This window comes from Coenobita brevimanus, chromosome 80 (genome assembly GCF_032717465.1).
Source record: "Coenobita brevimanus isolate Jiangsu-jjx chromosome 80, ASM3271746v2, whole genome shotgun sequence".
Taxonomy (NCBI): domain Eukaryota; kingdom Metazoa; phylum Arthropoda; class Malacostraca; order Decapoda; family Coenobitidae; genus Coenobita; species Coenobita brevimanus.
Genome location: NC_137033.1, coordinates 34,707,039 through 34,723,343, shown reverse-complemented (window position 1 = coordinate 34,723,343; position 16,305 = coordinate 34,707,039). Strand labels below are relative to the sequence as shown.

Sequence of the window (16,305 nt, the reverse complement as noted above, 5' to 3'; positions counted from 1 at the left end):
TTTGCGCCAGAGTCCGTCATTTGGGGTTTTCTCTTGCTATTTCGACTTGCGAGACGCCTTTTCAACCTGGTTGGGTTAGAATTAGCCTTCATCATTTCCTTCATAAGGAAGTATATTTCTAATATTGAAAAAAATATATTTGCAACAAAAATAAAATGAAAAGAAATCATCGGAGTGAAGTGGTTAACCCCTTAAGTGCGGTGACGTGTTTCAGACCTTCTTGTTATCATCAGTCAACATTTTGAACTCAGGGGAGACTTTTCACACTAAATGAGTCAATGCTCCAAGTAGCCCTCCACCATTAGAGGTCTTTTCTGTTGAATGAAATAATCTGGAAATAGCAAGAATAAAATAATATGCCATCAACCGGAAGAAATTAATAATACTGACCAAAGAATCGTAATATTAAAATTGATATGGCAAAGGAAAACAAAATTTTTTTAACATCGTTTTTGAAGCACATGATGGAAAATACAAGGAGTCTGACCTTTCTAACTCGCTGCTAATTACATTATATGAAGTGGAATACAAGCCATTCACCTCCTATCCTCTTAGATGTCATACAAAGCATCATAAATCAGAGGTTTGTTTATACCATCGCGTACTTAGCTTTAGCAACACGACCGTAGACACCTAAAACAGACATTATTTGCTTATATTTAAACAGATAAGCTAATACTCATGTGTTTTATTGTGTACTTAATACCTAAAACCCTGAATTCTCCCCATAAGCAATATTCCATACGGTACATAGAATTTATATACATATATTTATATATACATAAGTCCGTTTCTTATGATCCAAGTTTATGTACAGTTGGGGTCATGAGTTACTTTGCTGTTCCATGGCATGCAGATCACACTTAGGGCATGTCCATCACTTTCCTTGCCGACGCACCATATCAGAGAGAATCATCTGCTGAGTGAAGAAATATACCAAACTTCATCTCAGTTTAGAAATACTACCCAATAAAGGAAAGTTACGAGTAGAAAAGGTTAAATATTTAGCGAACTTTTGTCCCCAAGTCAACATCTATCTTGAAACTACTACAGTAGATGACAGGAGAATTTTTTTTGTCATCAGGAAACAGATACTATGCTTCACATTCACTCATAACCTCCTCTTTAAGAAAGCCCAGGTATGACCAATTTAAGAAGGGTATACAGTAGTTACCTCTGAAGCTGGAACATCTTCTGCTAAGGTAATCAAACTGCCTTTAAATACCACGAATATGACATAAAGTCATCGTAGTCAGGGGATTAAAAGTCACCTCGTCACCACTTTTTGTTTTTTTTTCATCAGTTCTCCTCTTTTACTTCTCAGGTGATGACGCAGAATTATTCTAATTGACATTAATAGCAATTTGTTTACAAATACTGACTCCACAATTATTCAAACACAGAAAACAACTAGTGGTAGTGAAGGGATATAACCTATCAACAACAGATTAGGAAGCTTAATAACATCTGTAGTGCAGTTTATTTCTGTGCACACGTTTTTTTTTTACCCTGTATTATTATGTTACACGTAAGCGATATTTGTAATATAAATGTATAAATAACAGCCACAGGAATATCATTGTGCCATACACTGCTTTAGATTGGCAGAGAAGAGGTGTTAGAAGGCCTCCTAACATAACAGAAAAAAAAATGAAAGAAAAACAAAGGGGCCATATGTTCTCTGGGCAAAGGGGTAGTCATTCACCTTTTCCTTTACAGTCTGATTAGGACATCACACCTTAATATACCGTACCTAGGAACAGATACGTCCAAGTGTGACTTTAATATATTTAAGCAGATTTTTACCTCGGTTTCAGCAATGTTCGAATCGAGTCTTTTAAAAGCTGTTGGTCGATTTACTTTAAAATTTGGCACCACCTTTGCCCGCCATGCTCCTGAGTAGTAGCAATATATCAAGGTTCACGGCAATAGCGCACGGAACGACATAGCACCAGTGTGTTAGTGTGTGAGCAGGAGACTGTGCCAGAGACAGTTCCTTAATTTTTGTGTATGTTATTTGATGTATATCGTTATAATAGTGAAATATTTTTCATCACACAGACAAGAATATTTCTCTGATACAGCAAAGTAAACCGGTAATGAAGAAGTACTCCATAGCTTTCTAAGCACCGAGAATATAAGATACTCCTTTCGACAACGGAGGCTTTCTAACATTCTTCCTTTTCTTTTTTTTTCTTTTTTACCTGTTACACCAAAATAATATCTTTCATACATTTCCAAGACAACCATAGCTGATATAAATAAAATACAAGCGAACAATAATTGTGTTATAGCTGCAGTGAACGTGTTTATTTGAGGTGCTAGTTGCCTCACCAAACGCCTTAAGCCTACGATTCATTTTGTGTGTGTGTGTGTGTGTGTGTATGTTGGGGTCCTATAACACAAGAGGAACAAGGGCTGCCACAGCTAACCACACTCCTGCCACCACGGTCACCGCACACCCATACAGCCTTTGGGAGGGCGCGGCTGTCTTGTACCATGGTGTTATTAAGTGCACTTCTGCCGACCTGGAGGGTAAAGAAGAAAAAGAGGGTTATGTTTATCGACTGTACAAAGATTATTTGGTGCTGACGAAGGACTTTCAAATAAGGTGGCACCAGGACAACCAGGTGGTTCCCCATTTCGGTTACACAGTTATCCACAAACTCCCTCTATGTGGACTGCAAGAGAAGGGTAACTTCACCCTGCAGTCCACCGGTGGGCGTGGGGGGCCAACAGCAACAAGCAAAATGGTAAATTGCGAAAGTAGAAAAATTCAATAGTAGATTGAAATTTGAGTAAATGGTAGAGAAGGAAGAGAATATTGATGTAATGGGCTTGTTAGACTAGCTTAGCATTTGACTTGCGAAAAAGGAGATATTCACATAAAACTGAAGGCAGAAGGAGGCATACAGCAATGAATTCATCTGTATATGTAAGTAATATATACGTTTAACTCCCCACCCCTCCTTCTGTCTCTCACCTGTGGTAAACTCTTTTGTACGTAGCATCGCACTTAAGAGTGGCCCAACCAGCGGCATTGAAGTGAGGTTCTCGCAGCACAAGGGTGAGCCTAGAGGTCCTTGAAAGCCTGTCGCCGCCCACTCCTGTCCACTCATCTAAGCTCACACCGACACCCGAACCTACTCCCCGTCCATGTTCACTTAATGGCACTAGCACAGAGTCATGCGATGGGATCTGATGAGCACAGGAAATATAATTAGTAAATTGAAAAAGCATATACACGGGAAGAATTTACCATAACTGTTGCCAGAAAGATCATCATCGTCATCATTATCACCCTGGTTATTTTCTCCATTTAACGATAGGTGAGACGTGGTAAATTCCATTCAAGCCTCATCAGCCTAGATAATCAATCTTTTATGATTCAGAAAGTCTCATATCATCCTTCCATCCTTTCTTTAATCTACTCCCTCTGTCCATTCCTTTCTTTTCTGCTAGGTAGACTTTCTCCATCAAAATATCATTACCCATTCTCACCATCATAGTCTACGTTTTCTGTTGCTACGTGTCTGCTTCGACACCTTCTCCTGGTAGTTATTTAGTTTACAAATACTTCTCACACTGACAAACAATGTTACCCTTCACAATCCTGTGCTATTCCCTGAATCATCAATGATCCATGGACCTTACCTCATCCATTCTACAAACTTAAACCTTTGAAACTTTAAAATTCGTTTTGTGACCACTGTTTTGTTTTTACACTACACAGTTGCAAAATACATAAACTCTGGCAGTGTTCTACTACTTCAACTACACACAAGCATAAGCTGAAAAGTCTGCATTATCACTCCGCAACCCCAGTACCTAATGTGTTTCACTTTGCTGCAGTCCCATCCATTCTTCCTGCTTTTCCACATTATTTTTTCTGTATTGCTTGCCCACCCTCTATCTTATCACACTCAATCCTCACATGTCAGCACGTAGATATGCATGAAGAATGTTTCCACCATACCCACTCGTCCATCACCTTTGTCAACCTGTACTTTACCAACGTCAATCGCCCTCCAACTCGTATGATGTGGACAGTACGTTGGCATATACTCTGAATAATTTTCTGTTTCATTTAACCATTTTCACACCCAGAACTGAGTAGTTTTTTAACCGATTTACGAATTAGCTGCTCGGTCTTCATTCATCACACCAGGAGACTGATCCATTCCCACAACACACAAAACTGCGCATCATATGGACTAACGTGTATAAACGGCCGCATTGTGTGAGGGAGAAATTCCTAACCTTAATGTCATTGATGTACCAATGCAACTCAGGCAGCGGTCGTGACCATGGTGATGTACAATTTGCTTTGAGTTCCTCGCCAGGGGACCACAGCTGCTTGCTTAGGGACAACTTAGGTGGGGACTTGGGTTCATCTGTTGAGGGAGAAGAGGAACACTGAGACTGAATCAAGGTTATTAACAAAGACACTGCCAATAATAATATCAACAAGAGGTGCCAAGGCACAGCACAACCGTCCCCGGCTGTCATTTTAGTGCTGACGTATAAACACAACACGATATCTATTCAAAGATGTCACATATCAAATTTGGAGTAAATCGCGTGAAAATTGACGATTGTATGTCCATTTGAAATTCTTGGCCCCACTCACCTGACTTTGACCCCTCTACCGTTAACAGGGGGGTGACTGCCCTGATGTAATGAGGCATGTTACAGAATCAGATTTGAAAGATACACCTTTAGGTTTTGGTTTCATGTCGATATGACGGTTTTGAAACGAGTTACAGTGAAAAAACGATTTTTTCCCTTTTTTTTTATTTTTTGGCCCTACAGCCTGGGCCTTGGCCCAATTTGGCCCAAAATTTAATATAAGATTATCAGGTCATAGCCCATCATCTCGGTAATTTTAGTAAAAATCGCACCAGTAGTTTTCGAGTAAAGTTGTTAACAGACAGACAGACAGACAGACAGAAACAAACAAACAGACAAACTGAGTGAAAACAATACCCGTCCCCAAGCCCCTCAACTTTGTTGACAAGGTAATAATGAGAAGAAGAATGAAAAGAAGAAGAAATGGTTATTAACGAAGACAAACTTAACCCGTGCCGTCCCAGCGACGTGAATTAACATCCGCACATGATGTGCACTCATGTCCCGGCGACGTGAATTAACGTCCGCACATGATGTGCACTCATGTCCCGGCGACGTGAATTAACGCGGCAACATTGCAAGTTGCATAATTTGCACAATTTTCAATTTTCACAAGTGATTTCGCGAGTGATTTTTGGCACGTATACACGGGACACCTTCCTCTATTCCTCTACAAGATGCCAAGCAGGGACAATGCCTTACACTGCATAACCTCTCCCCCCCCCTGCACGCCATTGTCTCGGCAATTCACCTGTTACCAGTGACCTGGCCAATAAAGACATTCAGGGCCAGAGTGATTCCCCAATTGATGACAATGTGGAGGACAAAGTTTACATAGCATTAGAGGAAGAAACAGTCAGAAATGATGATTAGGTAATGTGGGAAAAAAAGGTCATGAATGGTGATGAGTTAGTGAGTGAAACAATGCTTATAATGCCTATATTACCGTTTGAAAACCAATATACTCTTGTACTACATATAAATTTGTACCAAGTAAATAAATAAATACTGTTTATGAGTGGATAAAATAGTTACCCTCCCATAGAACTCATTTTCTTTGGTGCCAGCCTGTTAGAAAACCCAGTCAGGTAAGGAGGAACTCGCACCTGGATCGAGTATTTTAAACCTCAGGTGAGCGATTTCTCAATGAATTTTCGATGTTTCTCACCAAAAGCGGATGTTTGAGCCAAAAAAAAAAAAAGTTCCAAAAATGTCAGGACTGGCGCGTACCACTGCCCAGAAAACGTCGGGATGGGTCAGGTTAATATTAATCATCATCATTATCATCATCATCATCATCATCATCATCCAATGCTGTGGCCCCCCAAGAGGAGCGTAGGAGCCCAGGACTAGGCAAGTTGGTCATAACATTTAAGATGAGAGTGTGGCATTACATGAGCAATAAACCCCAACCACCCCTTGGATATAAACCTGCACATGCTCAGTCCGACTGGAGCGACTTAATTACCGACTAAACCACCAGGCACCATAATTTGGTTAGATGTTTACCACCCAGCGTAGTAAATGGTTTCCTGGAGTACAGGAAATCATTTGTCACTCATTGTAGAGTAACCTGTAGGCAGAAGGAAGAGAAAAGAATGAAGGAAGGAAAGACAGAAGAATGAGTGTAATGTCACTCGCAGGCAGAAGGAGGAGGAAAGAATGAAGGAAATAAAGAGCGAATAGGAAGAAAGGAAAAAAGAATGGAAGAGAGGAAAGGGCCGACAGCCGAGAACAGCACTACATCGAGTGAGTGGATGGCGAGTGCCCTCACCTACCACTTACTGCTACTATTACTAGTAGTAGTAGTAGTAGTAGTAGTAATAATAATAATAATAATAATAATAATAATAATAATTAATAATTATAAAAATAATGAAATGCTGATTACTTAGGCTGCGAGCTGTTGATGCAAAGCATTGCTTGGTATGCCTCTGCCAAGCTTTGTGCATGGACTTGCCATACAAATTACATGACTGCTGATCTAACCAGTTCATCCCTCCACCACCATCTTGTTTGGGGTGAGGGACTGAGTCAGATAACTCCTGGTGGAGGATTTGGGGGAGGGTGGGGGTAAATCCACTAGAGCTGGGCAGGTAGGGGAAGAGGGGCCACAAAGCTAAGAGAAGAAGAATGAAGTGATGAGTTGAGGCTTAGATGGGGAAACAAATTGCCCAACTGACAGAACAACCCTGAAAATCCCTATTGGAGATGGATAATCTGAAGCTATTTAAACCCCTGCTCACCCTTTCTCTCCCCTCCTCCCATCCGTTTCTCTTCCACTGCTACTCCTGCACCTCACTGACCCATATTCTCATTGGTTAAGGGCACTCCCTACCGTTTCCCTCTTGCCGCATTATTTAATCACACTGACACCAGTGTTTTGTAAAGGTCTAATATACTAAATAAATCAAGAGAGAGAAGGTGCTAGTGAGTCCCTAAGCCAATGAGAAACAAGCCCCCCCTTCCCCCCCACACACACAGGAGAGAAAGAGAGAGGACAGATGAAAGGTCATTGATTCCTGGGCTGCCACTCCTGGGATTCTGCATTGGCCCACATCGGTAGTGAGGGTGGAGAGGTGGATGGAGGGAGGGAGATGAGAAGAAAGGATAGTTGAAATGAGACTAAACATAAACAAAGGTAACCACACATGACATTGGCCTTTGACCCCTTGACCTTGCTGACCTAATCAGTTCATTGCCCCTTCATACTGTATCACTGAAAAACAAATAAAATGGTAGAAATCCATCTAGGGATACAGGAAATATCTCGACCAAATCCATATGACCTTGACCTCTGACCCCATGACCTTGCTGACCAAATCAGTTTATCATCCCATCCCTGCTGAGGAGGGTTACCTTGATGTGGTGGCAGGGCTTGAAGCGGGCTGGCAGTGCCACCTACTTAGGCCTGCCTATCTTCATAGGGTTCGGCATTTGTCCGACTTGTGGACCAAGCAACCACCCCTATATCGCTGGTGGAGAAGGCCTGCTGGTGATATTGCTCGTCCCTGCCCATTTTCCAACTTGGGTGGAATTTCTGTCTTCCCAACATGTTTGCTATATGTGGTGTCTCTGGGGATTGAACGATGCTGCACAATTCACCCTGCACCGAGCAACACACGTCTTTGGTCCCCTATTCTGGCTAGACTGGTGGCCTGGTTGGGCCCGGCCAGGTCATATGGCTGGTCACTTGCTGGCTATGGTCAAGTGGGCACTGGAGGACCATGTGGTTCCTATCGTCCTGGAGTCACCCTTGTCCGGGTCTCCCCCAGCGGTTCCATGCTTGTACTCTCTCACTACCTCTAGGGTCGCCAGTGGTGTTATCCCTGACATATAATCTCCCTTTGTTGGGCTTTATGGTGGGTAGAGGGATGGGGGAGTGATGTTCTTTTGTTGGTTTTCATGGCTGCTTTTAAAAATAATCCTGTGGAAAACCCTACATCTGTTCCAGGCCTCTCTGAACCACAATCACTTATTGCCACTCTGGAGCCTTACTAGGCCCCTGGGGAATATTCCCCTTTGCCCCAGCATTCAGGTGGGTCTGGGAAGCCTTCCCTTCGGGTTAGTGTGGCTCTAGGGTTGGGCCTACACGAGACAGTGCCGATGTCATATGCCAAATATAAAGTACTGAAATCCACTGTGGGTCGGTCAGTGCTGGATATTGATATATTGAAATTGCACTGTGCCAAAGTGCTGGTTTGTGGAAGAGAACCTATAATCTCTTCCCAGAAAGATGGAAACATCCTTACTGAGGTGTCTGCCCCAGAAGATATCTCCCAGTTACTAACTCTGACCTCTGATTTTGGTGCAGACATTTCATGCATTCCTCATGCCAGTTTTAAATTATGTAAGGGTGTAATTTTTTCCCATGACCTCCTTTGATACTCAGAAGCACGATTGTTGGAGGAACTGCAATCTACTGGTGAGGTGAACGCTAAGTGTTTGCAGAAGACTGAGAGTGTTCTGACCCCAAATACGACTGTTCCTGACTTTTAACTGGTTAACCCGCCCAGTCCCGTCGACGTATGGGTACGTTGCAACGATTTGCATTTGCCAGTCCCGGCGACGTACCGGTACGTCGTGCAATTGCAAGGTCCCTAATTTGCACAATTTTCAATTTTCGCGCGTGATTTTTCGTACGTATACACGGGACACCTTCCACTATTCCTCTACAAGATGCCAAGCAGGGACAATGCCTAACACTGCATGACATCCCCCCTCCCCCCCTCACACCATTGTCTCAGCAATTCACCTGTTACCAGTGTCCTGGCCAGTAAAGATATTCAGTGCCAGAGTGATTCCCCAATCGATGACAATGTGGAGGACAAAGTTTACATAGCATTAGAAGAAGAAACAGTCAGAAATAATGATCAGGTAATGTGGCAAAAAAAGGTCAGGTATGGTGATTAGTTAGTGAGTGAAACAATGCTTATAATGCTTGAAAACCAATATACTCTCATATTACATATACCAAGTAAGTAAATAAATACCGTTTATGAGTTGTGTGAAAGAGTTACCCTCCCATAGGACTCGTTTTCTTTGGTGCCAGCATGTTAGAAAACCCAGTCAGGTAAGGAGGAACTCCTACCTGGATTGAGTATTTTAAACCTCAGGTGAGCGATTTCTCTATGAATTTTCGATGTTTCTCACCAAAAGCGAAGGTTTTACCCAAAAAAAAAATTTTCAAAAATACCTCGGGATTGGGGGATGTTGGAGGTGAGGAAAACTTCGAGACGTGACGGGTTAATGCTGCCTGCTTCAGTGAAACTCACTTGGTTCTGTTTTCCTGTGAAGCCCTATGTTCCAACATCAAAGAGATGTTTTCACTGTCAGGGGTATGGTCATGTTAGCTGTTTTTGTTGCCATGCACAAACTGGTCTCCCAGGTGATTTTTGGGTTTCTCCTCCCATGCTGGTCACTGTCAGGGGCCTATGAAATGCTACCATGAGAGTGCCCATGCTGTCTCCTCCTGGCACTCTCCTCACAACAGCTTTGAGAAGATATTGTCCATTTATACCAACGAGAAGGATTCCTTTCTTGAGGCAAGGAGGAGAGCCCAGACTCCATTTTTCCAGCTCCAGAGTTACTTATGCCTCTGTCCTCTCTGGTGCTTCTATATGGTTTCCTGTGTCTCAGAATCTGCCTTGATCTGTGCCAGCTACTGCTCCCCTCTCCTGGGATTTGCGGGCTGATGTTGCTGGGGCTCCATTTACTTGTGAGGTGAGTGGCAATCCACCCTCTTCAGATAATGTTTCTGCCTCTGCTTCAGTGACGGAGGGTCAACACCCTCCTGTGGTGGTGGAAGACGTCCATGTAGATACTTCTCCTTGTTGTGACATAAAAAAATACCAACGTCCCTCCTGTGCCTAACAAACATCGCCGTGGCTCTTCAAAATGCTCAGAGACTGAGGCCTTACCACCAAAGGCTTTTGCTGTGGAGCCCGCTACTCAAGCTGTTCAGATTCTCAGGGGTTGGAGAGAGTGCAGGCTGAAGTATTCTGCTGATGGTCTGACCTCCATAAAAGAGTGGTGATGCCTGGGTCGCTGATGCACCTGCTCAGCTGAATGAGACTTTGCCCTCAGGATCCTAGTATTATGGGGTGCACTACTGCTCACACTCCTTCTCGTGGTGGAACTGCCTGCTCTGTTCCAGCGAAGGCACCTTGTGGTCCCCCTGTGAAGCCATCTCTTGCTCCACCCCAGAAGACCATTGTCTGGCCTTCTTCTTCCTCCAGGTTGGCTTCAAACAATCGGCACAGTGTGCAGCATAATGACGCCAGGCAGTCCTATTCTCAGGGCCTTTCTAGGCATCAACCTAAATCTAATTACTTGCCAGGGGCAGAGTCGTCTCGCCCACTATCTTGATTCTCCCTCCACTAAGGGTACTATCATTCAGTGGAATTGTCAGGGGTTATGTGCTAGCTGGGAGGAATTACATCAACTTATTTTCCAATATTCACCAGTATGCATGAGTATCAAAAAGACCGTGGTTGGCAAATCAGCTCCTTCTGGTCCTCCTGGTTACCATGTATTTTATTCTGATCCTCTTCCAGGCCATGGGCATCATGAGGGTACTGCTATACTCCGTTGTCGTGATGTCCCATTCACTAAGCAGTCTTAAAATTCCTATACAGAGTGTCATTCTTCAGATTTTCCTTCGCCATCAATATATGAAGTGTGGTGTTTATTTCCCTCCTAGTGCTTCTGTTCAGAGAGAAGATCTTGTTCACCATGTTCGTGACCTTCCATCCTTATTTCTCTTACTGGGTGATCTGGATGGTCGTCACCCACTGTGGGGTGACAGTATGACCAATCCTAGAGGTGCTATGCTGGCTTCTTTGGTGAAGGATGAGGAGTTGGGAGTGTTGAATTCAGGTGAGATGACGTACTTTCATAGTTAATGTAGACTGATATTTTCATGGCCACTGATTTGTCTCTGTGCTCAGCTACTGCTATTTTAGATTCTAGTTGGGGTGTGTTGCCAGATTTGCATGGAAAGGAGCACTTCCTGATTATTTTTACTTCTGCTGAGTGTGAGCCACAATGTTGTTTTCCTCGATGATGCCTGGATAGGGGGAACTTGCCACTCTTCAGGGACTTATGTTCCACTGACTGCACTGTGGATGATTTTAGTAGTACCGATGAGGCAGTGGCGTATATAACTGATGTAATGCACTCAGCAGCTCTTTTATCTTTTCCCAAGACTTCTGGCTGATTTTCTACACGTCCAGTTCCCTGGTGAACCTCTAAATGCACCCTTGCAGTGAAGGCCAAACGAATTGCCAACTCTCAGCTTTGCCACCATCGTGAGGACACTCTGTATTTGGTGGCTTTTCAGAGGGTGCATGCTCATGCACATTGTATATTGAAGGAGGCCAGACGTGCACAGCAGGAGTAAGTTTTCTCTCTTCACACGAGGACTTCTCACACCCTAGCATGGAACTGGGTCAGAAAGATTTCTGGCAAATTTCCTGTTCTTTCCCCTCCTGTTTAATCTGATGTAGGTGGGACAGTGACTGATCCCTTCATTGATGCTGAAGTGTTTGTCAAGCATTTCGCTGGTGTGTCTGAAAAGGACACTGAATTGCATGCCACCATCAGCGTTTGGAATCATATAGCCTCAGCTTCACACCTTCTGGGGGAGTCTTATAATGTCCCCTTTTCTGTTTGAGAGCTTCAGATGGCTTTGTCAGTGTCGTGATTCATCTCCAGGATTGGATAACATTCCATACACCTTTCAGCAACATATGTCTGATGAGTCCCAACCCTTTTTGTTGGCACCATATAATAGAATATTGTGTAATGTGAGTTCCGGGTCTCTCAGGGTGTTGGTGTGGTTATCCTCATCCCCAAGCTGGGAAGGGATCATCTGCAGGTAACTAATTATGGTCTCATCTCTCTAACATCTTGCATTTGCAAGGTGTTGGGGTGTTTGGTTATCCCCGTCCCCAGGCTGAGAAGGGATCATCTGCAGGTGACAAATTATCATCTCATTGTTCTAACATCGTGTATTTGCAAGATGTTGGAGAGGATGGTCAATGGTTGGCTCATGTTATATATGGAGAGGGATAATTACATGTCTCTGGCCCAGTATGGTTTTCATAAGCTGCAGCCAACCTCTGATGCCCTCCTTTCTCTGGAATCTTCTGTCTGTGAGGCATTTGTGACTAACCAGGACCAGGTCACTGTATTCTTTGATTTAGAGAATGCATATGACACTGCCTGACTTCACAGCATTTTACAGTCTCTCCATGATTTTGTTCTCCAAAGTAGGTTTCCTGTTTTTATCCAACAGTTTTTATCTAACAACTTTTTAAGGGTCCGGGTAGGGGGAGTGCTTTCTGATGCCCATACACTCAAGGATGGGGTTCCACAGGGGAGCTTCCTCATTGTTACTCTTTTTGCTGTGGCCATCAACAGTGTAATAGATGGGATCTATGATTGTGTCCGTGGGTCCCTCTATGTTGATGACCTTTCCATTTCTGTCACTGCATCTAGAATGTCTATGGCTGAAAGAACATTGCAGCTGGCTCTTAATAGGATATTTCACTGGGTTGAAACCCGTGGTTTTTACCATTCATCCACTAAGACTGTGGCTATGCATTTTTGCCATGTTCGTGGGATTCACCCAAACCATGACCTATATTTCTATGGTCATAGAATTTCTTGTGTGGAGCAGACACAGTTTCTGGGGCTTATTTTTTATAGGAGTCTGACTTGGGCTCCACACTTGCATTACATGAAAGCAGTGTGTATTAGGACAATCGGACTTTTGAGGGTTCTTGCAAGTACCTCTTGGGATGCTGACTGCCAGACTCTCCTTCTCTTGCACAGATCTCTTATTGTTTCTAAACGTGATTATGACTATGAGGTCTACTCTTCTACAACAGATGCCTGTCTTCGAATGCTAGATTCAATGCATCATGCTGGTATTTGTCTGGTGACTGGGGCATTCAAATTTCAAGTTTGATGGCAGATGCTGATACACTCCCTTTGAGTCTGCACTGCCGGTCATTGCTGGTGAGGTGTTGGTATTGTCTTCATCATCTCGCAGACTCAGTATCTTGTGAGAAGGCCTCCCAGAATTCCAGATCTTCTCTTTATGCCACTCGTCCATGCTTGTCAAAGCTCTTTGGCTACAGGGTTCAGTCTGTTGTGTGTCTGCTTTATCTGTCCCTTCCCTACCTGTTTGTCCCATACAGTCCCAAGGGTAGGCCACTGGCTTTTTCCTGTGGTGACCTTCTGTGAATCTGTTTCAGGGAAGAAGGAATCCCTTCCCCCACAGTTGTCACTCTCTCTGCTTTTAGAACATGTATCTGCCCCTGATAGCTCCGTACCTGTCTATACAGACAGACTGAAGACTGATGCTGGAGTGGGTTTTGGAGTTGTCTTCCTTTCGTTCTGTCGAGGAGGCAGTCTTGCTGGTACTGCTTCTGTTTTTTCGGCAGAACTGACTACAACTTTAGTTGCTCTGCAGATAATTTTTACTCTCCCCAACCTGCTGCTCTGGTTTTTAGTGACTCCAGAAATGGTCTTTCTGCACTGGGGTCTTTTATTTTGCTCCATCCATTGGTGTTAACTATTTTAGAGTGGCTTTACCTGCTGAATCGACATGGGCGACGAGTGAGATTTTCTTGGGTTCCAGCACATGATGGAGTGGCGAGAAATGAGTGTGATGATTTGCTGACCAAGGCAACGACGGCTGGTCCTCCTGCTACATTGGGATCCTTTTCATTTAAGCAATGGCTTCCTGCTACAGATTTCCTCCCTGTATTTCATCAATGAGGTCTGTGTATTTGGCAGAAACGTTGGGATGAGGTGGGAGCCACCAAGTTATGTAGCATTTGTCCTATGGTGAGTTCCTTCAGTTACCAGGGATAGTCTCGCCAATGGGAGATGGCCTTGTGCCATCTACATTTTGGCCACATCCAGTTTTCTCATGGTTTTTTAATGGAGGGGACCCCCCTCCTTTCTGTGAAGATTGCTTGGTCCCTTAACTGTTCGGTATGTGCTGGCTGATTGTCCCAGTCTTGGGGATTTGTGCTGTCAGTATCTCACTAGACACCAGGTGAGTGATGGATTTTTCATTCATACCTCGGTGGTTGATAGGGATGCCTGTTCTATAGGAAGGGAGACCATCTCCTTTGTACAGGTGGCCAGGCTTTCTTGTATGATCTGGTGTTTTTATTTATTTTTTTATGTTTAATGGCTTCTGTGTTTTCCTTTATATGTACATCCATTTTAGTTTATATTTGTCCTTGTTTTAGTCAGCTGTCTGGCAGTATATGACCCTGGTAGTTGCGCCACCATGTATTTTTTGTCTATCTTAAATCAACCAATCAGTCATCATCCCTTCATAAGGTATCACTGGCAGAAGTATGGTCGAAATCGATAAAGAGATTCAGGAAATATCTCGTCCTTACCCATATGGCCCTGACCTTAGACCCCTTGACCCTGTTGACTTAATCATTTTATTTTCCCTTCATACTGTATCACAGATAAAAGTTTGGTCGAAATCCTTCAGGAGGTTCAGGAGATATCTCGCCTAAACCACATGATCTTGACCTTTGACCGTTTGACCTTGCTGACCAAATCAGTTCATCTTCCCTTCATACTCTATCACTGACAAAAGTTTGGTAGAAATCCTTCTGGGGGTTCAGGAGATATCGCATCCAAAAGGATAAACTAGGTCAAATGATCATGACCTTTGAACCACTTTCCTTGTTAATCTAATCAGCTCATTGTGTTTTTGTACTCTATTACTGACGAAAGTTTGGTCGAACTCCATCAAGGGATTCTGGAGATACTGTACCGACAAGGATAAACTATGATGTTGATCTTTGACGACCTACCTGGCCTAAAAATAACATTATCTCCTCACACCCCATCACTGACCAAAGTTTAATGGAAATCCGTTGATGGGACCATGGGATATGATGCCCAGAAAAGTTTTAGAGATGCACGGATCCACGAACGTTCGCATGCATGGACGGACAGAACAGCCACTTAAGGTGGGCAGACTCATTATAATAATAATAATAATAATAATAATAATAATAATACAGTAACTACAGTTCTGAAATTAATGTTGGAATATTCAAAGAACTACACATTCCAGATGAATATACTTTTGTCATTGTATACCTAATATTAAGGGACTTTTAACATGACTCGAAATCTTTTACGGATTTTGAACTGTGACCTTGAGATCATGGTCAACATCATTCATACTATGCAAATCACGTTCATTCATGACCAACTACATTTCCACCGAATTTGGTCATAATCAGCCAAATACATTTCGATTTAGCACATTCAGGCATGAGGCGGCTATACTAATTTGCCTCAGTATCTCAAAAAATATTTGTTTGATTTCAGTATCAATACCCAGGAGCACTGGTATATGCTGACGACTACATGCTGGAACATTTTCAAAGCAATTAATTCTGTCATCTTTGCTGCACAGGAAAGAAAAAACTAAAAAACAAAACATTGCGGGCACTAGTGATGCGCTAGAGCTAGGGGGTAAAAATTGTGCCAAAAGAAGCCTGCAACTACGATACATCGATCTTAAAAATTTTAAGCTTCTGTCTCAAACGGTCTTGGAATGCCAGCCTTCTAGATCTTCCCCCCCCCCCAACATAAAATGATAAGATAAAATCTACAATATTAATAAGAAACCAACGGAATGTGCAGTTCTTAATAAGTCGAAGACCATAAAGTTGCCCAAGGGCAAGTCTGATAAAGAAAAACTTCCCACAGCCTTTGCTTACTAGAAGCCTGGAAATAAAGGTGCCCTGAAGTCAAGAACACTGATAATTTGCATGTCACCTAAGGTCACCACAGTCTGTAAGTCCACCAAGTTTGGTGGTCCTACCTTTAATCTTTCATGGAAAATTAGGTGACATCCAGAATATTCATAAATGTCCCAATTTTTTACCCCAAGTGTAGTCAAGGTCACTGATCTTGTTCATGTCACCTTAGGCCCTCACAGTCTGTATGCCCACCAAGTTTCGAGGCTCTAGCTTTAATCCTTTATGGAAAATATAGTGACATCAGGAATATCAAGAACAGTCCATAGTTATTTACCCCATGCAGTCTCAGTGAATAATCAACTGTATGGAACCACACTCCTTTCTGGCTTGTGTCTTCCATAAGGCTATTTTATCAGCA

At 43.0% G+C, this 16,305-nt stretch overlaps 1 protein-coding gene across 1 annotated transcript in view; it reads right to left on the bottom strand.

The window, feature by feature from the left end:
• Positions 1 to 2,395: 2,395 nt before the first annotated feature.
• The window catches only part of LOC145409327 (uncharacterized), a 190,649-nt gene continuing 176,739 nt past the window's right edge, over positions 2,396 to 16,305 (bottom strand). The window contains exons 3-5 of the mRNA XM_080279798.1: positions 4,261 to 4,394; positions 2,984 to 3,198; positions 2,396 to 2,528 (exon numbers count right to left, since the gene is read on the bottom strand). Of these exons, the coding sequence (XP_080135924.1) occupies positions 2,396 to 2,528; positions 2,984 to 3,198; positions 4,261 to 4,394 (482 nt within the window). The remainder of the gene's footprint in view (positions 2,529 to 2,983; positions 3,199 to 4,260; positions 4,395 to 16,305) is intronic.